The sequence below is a fragment of the Megalops cyprinoides genome, chromosome 4 (genome assembly GCF_013368585.1).
Source record: "Megalops cyprinoides isolate fMegCyp1 chromosome 4, fMegCyp1.pri, whole genome shotgun sequence".
Taxonomy (NCBI): Eukaryota; Metazoa; Chordata; class Actinopteri; order Elopiformes; family Megalopidae; genus Megalops; species Megalops cyprinoides.
Genome location: NC_050586.1, coordinates 16,836,860 through 16,847,397, shown reverse-complemented (window position 1 = coordinate 16,847,397; position 10,538 = coordinate 16,836,860). Strand labels below are relative to the sequence as shown.

General features: G+C 38.9%; 1 protein-coding gene across 1 annotated transcript; it reads left to right on the top strand.

Annotated features, from left to right (window-relative positions):
- Positions 1-949: 949 nt before the first annotated feature.
- On the top strand, positions 950-8,599 carry p2rx2 (purinergic receptor P2X, ligand-gated ion channel, 2). Its single transcript, XM_036527600.1, has 12 exons — positions 950-1,222; positions 2,904-3,039; positions 3,466-3,537; positions 4,000-4,075; positions 4,386-4,482; positions 4,675-4,755; positions 5,773-5,911; positions 6,227-6,357; positions 6,528-6,618; positions 6,993-7,058; positions 7,223-7,300; positions 7,949-8,599. The coding sequence occupies exons 1-12, from the start codon at positions 1,083-1,085 to the stop codon at positions 8,054-8,056; spliced, it is 1,215 nt and encodes a 404-aa protein (XP_036383493.1). The 5' UTR covers positions 950-1,082; the 3' UTR covers positions 8,057-8,599.
- Positions 8,600-10,538: the final 1,939 nt, after the last annotated feature.

Below are 10,538 nucleotides of genomic sequence, written 5' to 3'. Positions count from 1 at the left end.
AGTTTGTACCACAAAACGACTAGAAATATGTGCTAACAACATTTTCCTTAATTATACCGTTTAAATCAACACAACAAACAAGCTTATTTAAATTCGGAAATCCGTAAATACTGCATTGTAGTATTGCAGCTACATGTTTTCACCAGGGATGGTGCTAATGAGTTGTGCAAAAATAGTCTTTATCGATTGTTTTAACGGGGTACTTGGGGGACTTCACTGATGTATTTTAGTGAAACGTCAGCCCAAAAATAATCTTATAAGTGTACAACACGTTCTGCCTAGGAGACGGAAAGACTCTTACAGGGACAAATGATGTAATTCCTGTTTAGAGATGAGTATCTCGCTCAAGTCATTACAGGAAGTATTTTTTGCATTGGTATGCTGTATCAAGCCTCTTTGTCTTAATGTAACGTACCAGGGACGGTTCACAAATGGCAATGTTATGTTTGAATAAACACACTGCATTACTGTTATGAGTTCCAGATGTCTTGACAATCATGTTGCACACTGAAATATTAATGGGCTATCAGCTGGCCACAAGTGAAGCCATATTGTTCAGCAATAAACAGTAATTAGTGGGTGGAAGAACAATCCAAACCACACCGGAACAGAGATAATTAGTGTCTGCTTGTGGAATAATAGTAGTAAAACTGCCACACAGTCCTCTTCAATGTAGACTCTAACCTTTCTAATGCAGTTTTGAGGACTACAATATATAAAATGAGCAGTAATGTTAGCTGGTGGATGTAAACAGGGTCCTCTGAGGAATGCACTGACACATCAGGACTAAACAGTTGATTGAAACTACTTAACTGAACTACTCATAAGATTATATTACACTGATGGACCCCTCATCTAACCCTGGCTTGACATCACAGTATGACACAGCAGAGGGAGGTCTACCAATATGCAAATATCAGCTGACAGATCAGAGAGCAGAGGGCAGAGACAGAGGAGACACTCGCCCAGTGTGAGTGAACCATGACTTAGGAGGAGACTGAGAGCATCAGCAGACCATCGGAGAAGCACCTCTCACAGAAGAAAGGACCAAAAAGGGGGGAGGAGAAAAAGTAAAAAACACCATGGGATTCCAAGATCTCTTCAATGATTGTATCCTTGGCTTCTGCGACTATGAAACCCCAAAGATTATAGTGGTTAAAAACAGAACTCTTGGAATCATCTACAGAGGAGTGCAGTTTCTCGTGATCACTTATTTCATATGGTAAGCTTTCTTTTTATGCTCTACATTGAGTCAAGTTTACCCTCTTATCTAATCTTTTCATGCAGATTTGGATGAGGAACATACACAGTTATGAAAAGCCATATGATTTGATGTTCAACATCACACTGCATCTGGAAAAAAAAATGTTTTTCTAACACAATTGTCTATGAATTTAAGATGTTTATACAAATCATTCAGTACATTTACCTGTTCAGTGCTAAATAAAAGGATTTCTGTGATTCAGATGTCAAACATAACCACATAGAATAATCACAAATTATGTAAATAATTTCTGAAAAACACACAATAGACTCATTTTTAGAGTATGAAAACTTGTTCTGTCTGTGGTCTGAAAATTAAAAACCAAAGTGAGCAGGCAGGATATGTTTTAATAACATAAGAGCTGTTATTACTGTATTATCTGTACTATCATACTCCACTTACAATCTTAAGAGTTTAATGTAAAATTAATGATGATACTGACGTAAGTACTACTGTTGTTACCACAGTGAGGAGATGGCCAGAGTCTCACCAGCTAGCACAGACCATCAGACTGTAATGTGAAACCAATACACTGGACCTAAAATGGTTGCATTTTTCTAATGGTCTTATTGCAGCTGGGGGGTCTATTAGATTGTGAAGTTGTTAGAAATGGCTTTGAGAAAATTCCAGTAAAGCATGTGGGCATTGGTTTATAAAGTCATGGACTGCTCAGACCTCTGTCACAAATCTTTTAGAAAATTGGAATATACTGTCTTGGACTCCAGGATGACCACTTACAAGATTTAGGTATCAAGGGCTACATTCATGCATAGATTTGTTAATTACTTGGAATTAATCATATCTATAAATATCCATTATATATATTATCATTAGTTATGGAATTTCAGTTCTGACTTCTAGTTCTAGCACTGACCAAATTGTTGTTCATATAAACAAATTGTGGCTAACCTTGGAAAACTTAAGACAACTCTATTAAAATACACAAGACCATACAAAAACCCACTAGTAAAATAATACAATACAGCACAGTACAATTTAAATACAATACAAACAATGAATAACAAATTGTAAATACTATTTAAATCATTTTATTAATTACACTGAATGTGCTATTGATTGACAATTGATTACATTGACAAGGATTACACGGGCTACAATGAAACATAATGCATTTGAACGAGTAACAACAAAATCTGACTAACTGTAAACACATTTAATGTTGAAGTCCTTATGTGTTATATTAAGATACTAGAGTCCCCAAAGCATAATACAGAATAATACAATAGTCGTCATTCATTCCATGTTGTGCTCTTTGCTTAATTTATCCTTTCATTTTTTGTATCAAACCTTCATGAATGGGCTATTGCAGTGTCAGTGCCATCAAGGCTGGTGCACCACACAGTTTTTGAATTTGGGGAGTTGTATATCACCACTTCAGGCCTCAGCAACAATTTGGGAGCCCTATGGTGCAGCACACAGATCACTGAGGCTGTCTTAAAAGTTTATAAAGTGAATGCCATAACTCCAGGATGCACATAGTTACTGTTGCAATCAAGCTAAGAGAAAACATTTCCCACATGGTCCAGCCAAGGGTGCAAAGAGAATGGGTTGAAACTGGTAGGTGAGAGGACTTCAGGACTGGTGACATCTTTTTTTGCGTGTGTACTTCCCCTAACAGGTATGTCTTCATCAGTCAGAAGGCCTATCAGGAGAGCGAGACACGGCCACAGAGCTCTGTCCACACGCAGATGAGAGGCACAGCCATGCTTGGAGAAAACGTGCTGGACATGGTGGAGTATGTCAGACCCTCAGAGGTGAGAAGAGGACCTGGAGCACAGTGCTCTGTTTCTTCATTACATTACTTTCATTACATTACGTCATTTAGCAGACACTCTTATCCAGAGCGACTGCTATATAAGTGGTTTCAGTCAATACACTCACAATGTTTAACACATTATTGAAAGGAATTACACTGGAAACACTATTTTTACTAGGTCCAGATTTTAAAGTTATGCTTTATGCTTCAAAGACACAAAAAATACAAAACATTATGATAATGCTGACTGTCACAAATAGAAGAAACTGTATACTGTACTGAGGTAATACACTGCTTTCAAGTAGGGCCTTTGGTTTGACTTACATTAATGGCGTTACATCTTGACACACGGCAATTATTTTGAGGAATGGAATTGCTGGTAAGCTTGCAAAAATTAGCTCCCTCTTTTTCCCTTAAACCCTAGGGTGGTGATGTCATCAGCGTCATATTACGCAGAGAGGTCACGCATAATCAAACACTGGGGGTGTGTGCAGAGGTGAGGGCCCCACCCTGGGGTTGACAGAACATCACACCCACACATCCATCCACACCAGTGGGGACAGCCCTGGTTCTGCTGAGGCAACGACTATCACTAGCACTGACCTATGTAGAGCTGAAAACATTAAAAATGTTCAGCTGAGGCACCCCACTGAATTATGTGGTTAAGGACATAGCTAGGGCAAACTGCAAATGGTGTGGTCTTCTTGGATTAAGACTGGGAGACTGGTCCTTACTGCACATGAGAACATCTTGTCCTGAAGAATACCACAAAGACACAGATTGAGGTCATAATTTAAAAGGGTAAATAGGAGAACTTGTTGAGTAAATAGGAGAACTTGTTGAGTAAAATTATTGAAGGGCAGCTCAACGCATCTTTACATGTAACATTTTTACGGATTCAGAAGAATTCCGCTGTCCAAATTATATGGAACTGAACTTTATTCCCCTCTTTTATCAGCATTATTCCGTCCCCAATGCCAGCTGCACCAAACATTCCGATTGCGTTGAAGGAGATGTCGACTTTGCTGGCAATGGTAAGGGCATTGCATCACATTAACATATTGAAAGATTCACATTCACAGTATAACTGGAAGTGAAAAGAATGTGGTGTTGGATCACCACACCACAATTCAACAAATCATTTAAAAAGTCACTTGTATAAATTGTATAAAGTATGCAATATGTAAAATCGTGATCAAAAAATAAGCAATTTTGTTGAGAAAAAATATCATCAAAACAAATTCAAAACTATTGTAACGCAAACCATATAAATGGCACAATAGACTATGCATTTGTTTTACAAGCCATCCAGGTCTGATGATGTCATGCATGCGTTTTCTGTAGGAAGGAGAACAGGACGCTGTGTGCCCTATTACAACCACACCTTCAAGACCTGTGAGATCATGACGTGGTGTCCAATTGAGAGCTTTGCAGCTGTCAGGTACGTCCCAGGAATGTACTGAAGCACCCGTACATTAAACCATTCTCAGTCAACACTTTCATCCGAACCAGTACCATTTCAAATGGAGAACAGATGAACCATACCTGGAGCTACACATTGAGGAGCCTGTATAAATATCCTCTTCTTATTGATTTGCTATGCCTGCAAGATTTATCCCTGTCTCGTCCACAGTGAGCCAGCGCTGCAGGAGGCCATAAACTTTACAGTCTTCATCAAGAACACAATTCACTTTTCCAAATTCAAAGTTCTAAGGTAAGAAAACCCCCTCACAAGGAAGCATTTTATACAGAGGAGGACTTCAAGGGCCTCTTGAGCTGTTTCTAAGGGTTACTGTTACTACTGTTTTTCATTTACCCTGCAGCAGCAATTGAATGTGTGTGCCTGATCAGGTCTGAGGTCTGAAACTAATTTTCTGAGTCTCAGAGGGGTTTTAGTTGGGTTTATAGCAGTAGTGTGGTGTAGTGTTAAGGAAGGTCGGTAAACCGGAAGGTTGCTGGTTCAATTCCCCGGAGAGGCCCCTGTTATTGTACCCTTGGGAAAAGGGTTTAACCTGAATTGCCTCAGAAAACATCCAGCTGTATAAATGGGTAACATATAAAAAATGTAGGTCACTCTGGATAATATTGTCTGCTTAGCAACTGTAATTTTAGTGTTTGTACCAACCCAGTCCACACAGCAGGCTAATAGCCCTCACAAGGCTGATTTATAAATATGTAGTACATTCAACCATTAAAATACACCTCTTGGAGAAGAAATTAAGAACACCTTCACAGGGAAAAGTCTACAATCTTCCTCAGTGTGGCTTGTCTTTCTCTGAATTTTATTTTCATATATAACTTTAGGAGCATTTTAGCAGTTTGCCAGACTTTATATTAAGGTCCCTTTCGTCAACCATTATTTAATCCGTTATTACATGTCAATTTATTGCAGTGGCCATCCAAAAGCAGACTCACTCATTCACCCAGACATTGCATTTTAGGCCATCCAATACTTTTTAGCATTACTTGATATCTGATGAATGTAACATTGTCATTTATAAGGGGTAAGTAGAGTTTTCTTTAGGACGAAACTATTTATTAATTTTCTTGCTCTGCAAAACAGTGAATTAAAGTTCAGAACATTAATAAATGCTGATACTGTTAGTAAGTGTTTGACTACCTCTATGGTTGTGTGTATGTGAGAAAGTTCAGAAGAAAGAATGTCTGTGTACGTGGCACTCAAAAGCTCAGATGTGGAATTGATGTACGTTTTTGTCTGAAATCTCTGCAGATCTAACATCAAACCTAAAAGTATGAGATATCTGCGCCATTGTACGTACAATGAAGTAACAGACCCCTACTGCCCCGTCTTCCGGCTGGGCTATATCGCACAGCAGGCCAGGGAGAATTTCAAAGAGTTATGCAAAACAGTGAGTCATCCCTCCAGCAACAGTGTCATCGGTATCCTCACTATTGTGACATAATTTATGCAGGGTATCTGTCTATGTAATGTGTTATATTAAAATTTTAACTCAGTGGCTATGGAAAATTATAAACCCAAATCAAACAGCAGTATCTGTCAAGGTTGAAAAATTACCTCAATCTACACAGCACTAGAATTTCTGATTACACCAGGAGTCACCTCACAAAATTTCAAACAACTAAACTGATGCATTTTATATTAATCTCAGTGACAACAAGACTAAAATCCTATCTTAAAATATGTCTGTGTGGTGCCCTGCCAGGGAGGAGTTATCGGGGTCTTCATTAACTGGAAATGTGACTTCGACCTGGATCCCTATGACTGCATCCCTACCTATTCATTCCGCCGGCTGAACCTCAACAAGAACTCACCTTTGCCTGGATATGACTTCAGGTGAGCTTACCTGTGCCATAGTGCTACCCGGTGAGGGGTTAATCCAGGTCACGGGGCCCCCATCATCGGAGAGTGTCTGCTCATTCTGATCTGCACCGTAGGAAAACAGTTTGTTTGTGCTTCCTTTTCCTCTTTCCGGGTGTCCATTATGCCTGGAAACCGCTTCCCAGGTTTGCCAAGTATTACCACAGGGATGGCAAGGAATTCCGAACCCTTATCAAAGCCTATGGGATTCGCCTGGATGTCATTGTCCATGGGCATGTAAGCAGCTCTTCCTCTCTAACATTTCTATTAAGGAATTAACATCCTTAAAGCAGGACTTGCAAGACAACTGAACACTGGTGTGAAAGGCAAGATTTGCAGATGACAGGTTCCACAGCAGTTTGGTTTATTTCATTTTTATTTTAAATAGAAAACTTGTACAGATTATGGGCAGCAGTGTGGTATAGTGTTAAGGTGCAGTACTTGATTTGATTCCCTGGTGAGGTATTGCTGTTGTACCACTGAAAATGATACATAGCCCATATTTTTAGTAAACATCTAGCTCTATTAAGTGGATGATATAAGCTGTTTTGGATAAGAGCAACTGTTAAATAAATAATGCAATATATGATTTGAATTGTGATTCTTTATAGGCTGGCAAATTCACTCTCATTCCTACTATTATCAACATGGTGACAGCCATGACATCAGTTGGAATTGTAAGTGTTGAGTCAATTGCATTTTATATTATGTGGGTGTATAGTGGGGTGTAATGGATTGCTACATTCACAGTGGCTTTACAAATAGTTGCTATTTGCTAAAAACCCATTCCCACATGCTATAGCAATGCTATCATCCCTTATTTCCATGTGTTAATCTTTAGTGCTCCATTATCTGCGATTGGGTACTGCTAACTTTCATTGACAAGAACGAGGTCTACAGTCAGAAGAAGTTTGATGAGGTAAGATAAACTTCTTGAATTACCTACGAGCATTTGTTTTTTGCCACCAGATACTGATATGCGAAACACCCAAGTCTTTGTTTTTGGGAGTATTTTTTTCCTACCGCTAATTGGTTCTTTATCTGATAGTTATAATACACAGTCTTTGCTTTGTGCTCCTAACTGTCCTGATGTCCTGATCTACAAAGATTCAGCATAGTCCAACCATCACATCTATCCTGGTAACTAACTTGACTAAGAAGCACAGTGTGAAATCACAATACATCCATTTCATTTGAAGGATTTGAATTGTAGCATACAACTGTATTCTTCTAAGTGAACTTCACCCATGGGAGTAAAATTCATTATAAAACTCTGAGCTCCATGACAAATATAGATACACTCCACCCCTAGTGTTGAAGAAAATCCACTATCATACAATTTCTTACATTAACACCCAAAAATATTCCTAGGGGTACAACATATATGGGAACAAATGTCCTAGGGCACCTCATTCATTTCAAAGAAGCTGGAAGAAAGCAGGATAATCCTGAGAAACATCCACTACAGTTTCATCCATCTGTATTGCTTTTACAGTTGAGATACTGTTCTCCATGAATACATTATCACAGGAAAATGCATTTTATTGCTGTTTTTATTGTACTGCAGGTTTCTACGGAAGATGCTGTGTCTTCTATTCCGATGACAACAACTGGACTCACCATCACACCTTATGGATCCAATCACTCTGATCTCTCTGAGGGTGTGGCACTCTGATGCTCTGCAGCGCTCGGACTCTAGAGGCACAGCACTTCAGTACACGGATAGCAATGTGTTTATGACTAGAGACGGCGGTAGGGTGTAATTTCTCGCAAGTGGGCATTACAGACATGGGGACCATTTGATATGGTACTCTTGGAGGCAAATGGTGCCTCAGAGGGGCCACCTTCTGTACAGAACAAAAAGGATATCAGATGCCAAAGAAACTCCAGAGACCCTTTGCGCGCTCATTGCAGATAACTCCCCTTTAAGCAGCATTCTATGGTTGTTGAGTGGCAGGAGATACCCTTAAAACCATTAACCTAGTTGCAGAAAATATAAATGAATTTAACATTTTCCTGCACTGTTAAGCCACTTGAATTTTATATGATCCTCATTCTCACAGTTAATCTCAGGAAAGCCCTAAGAACCCACCTAAGATACTCCTAATGAAAAGCACATTTCAAAACAGTAGACCATACCTTTGTGCACTATGGCTATATGTTCTACAGTACTTCAATAATCATTGTAAGAGTGCACTTTTTTCTCAGTTATTTTGACACTAGAAATTATGAATTCTGCTACTTTTTAAGAAAAAATATTTTCCATGCAGACTGCACATCTTGCTACATACCTACAGTATTAAGTTTGGAAGTATGCTTTTTTTGTATAGACTTGAAACACTTGTTGTAATAATTTGCATTATATAGAAGACACACAGATTCTTTCGGAATATTGCAGTATATACTTTCACCTGTATTTCTTAGCCCCAAGTTAAAGTTAATGTCATTTAAATTTCACTATAAAAAAAGCTTCACTTATACTGTATGGTTTTGTTACAAGTTATGGGCTAAATGGTGTCATTTTCAATATTTGCTTAACACTGGCCAAAAGGGTGAAATAAAAGCTCGTTTGTAGTGGGCAGGGTCTTGTGTTCCATTTTAGGAGAATGTTCACCATCAGACAGTGTTGGCTCCATAAATGCCCTGCATTCTCATATATGTTGCGCCAGTAAAGGTGGTAGTACTGGAGCACACAGAAGAAAAGGCAATGAGTCCCAGTGGAGAGCTGCTCACTCAGACAAAGCTAATCCAATGAGGACATTTCCCACAAAATGGACTTCCATAACAAGATTGCTGGGAAGTGTGAATCCAACCTTTCTCATCTGAAAGTGATTAAAAGCTACACATCGATTGTAAAAATGCCTTTGTCTGAGGTCTAATGGATATTTTTTTGTGACCATGATACAATTTTACTGATTTCAAGATATGCTTTTGGAATGGACCAATATTGACAAATAGACAAATCATCCCAAGCAGTCACACACTGCAGACACTATATGTGAATGTCTTCCTCGTTTTCCATAAGCAAAGTAGTGTCAATGAAGTAATATCATTTGTCAGTGAAGACAACATTCATCACGTACCACATTAACCAAACACTTCACTTTGAGGGGTAGCATTACCATATACAGTAAATATCCAAAAATAAGCAAGCGGAGGTTTACGAGAGGAACAAAAAGTAAAAAAGTCAATACATCCTGGCCAAAAAGCATAGCAGGCAAAAAAATGTCCAGACATAGACAAACATAAAGCTGGAAAGAAAGAAAATGATAAGCTCTGTCTCATATCATTTTAGCAGAATTCAATTCTTTGGGGGAAAAAAAAACCTTCCTTGTGTGAGCAAGCAAAATCAAATTGCTTCAGGTTGAGGAAACCTGATGCGAAACAATTTGATTGTAACCGAGCGCCTGGACAGAAATTTCATTACTGGGCAGGGAGAGACCCATCAGCAACCGAATTTAAGTGGCCATTTGATCGAATATATCCTGTGGGTAGCCCATGATGATAATGCAGCAAGGGGGAGTGTACTGTGGTCATGTTCGCAATGTTTCAGCCCTTATCTGTAAATTGTACATATTCTGCAAAACTGTTTGGCGAAAGTGACCACAATAAATGACCATCACAGGTATACCGCAGTGGTGAATGTTTCCCATCATTGCTGGTCCATTTGCTGGAAACTCATAACTGAAAATGCTCTTTAATGAACATTTACAGTAAATTTTACAATGGATATACAGACGTAGGCAACCAAATGAATACATGAGCACTCTTGCATCCTGTGTGGTCATAGGCCATACAAACATTTGTGACACTGGAAGAAAATGTGTTCAGGCAGAAAATACAGTGAACATTTCAATACAACTATCAATGTCTTTGAGGTAGAGTAAATAGATTCAAAACAAAAACAGAAATGCTATTCTGAAGTGGGATGACACAGATCTGGTCTGGACTAAACCAGTTGAAACACTAAATAAAAACAGCTGTCTCGAGGCTATTTCTACAGCTGCGGGGGTGTCAGTATCCACATTAGCCCAAACATGCAAAGAAAGTGAACTTAATCCAAGCAAATAATGACTGATGGAGGCCATGACCTCATCTGTGCTCAGTTCAGTCTGCTTAGCACTATAGACATGGAGCATGGCAAATATGAATGAGTG

Bases quoted from the DNA above. Each gene is read 5' to 3' on its own strand.
- p2rx2 (XM_036527600.1), top strand. From the start codon at position 1,083: ATGGGATTCCAAGATCTCTTCAATGATTGTATCCTTGGCTTCTGCGAC. The intron at 4,483-4,674 runs GTACGTCCCAGG...TCTCGTCCACAG, and splicing joins GAGAGCTTTGCAGCTGTCAG to TGAGCCAGCGCTGCAGGAGG. The intron at 6,358-6,527 runs GTGAGCTTACCT...ACCGCTTCCCAG, and splicing joins TTGCCTGGATATGACTTCAG to GTTTGCCAAGTATTACCACA.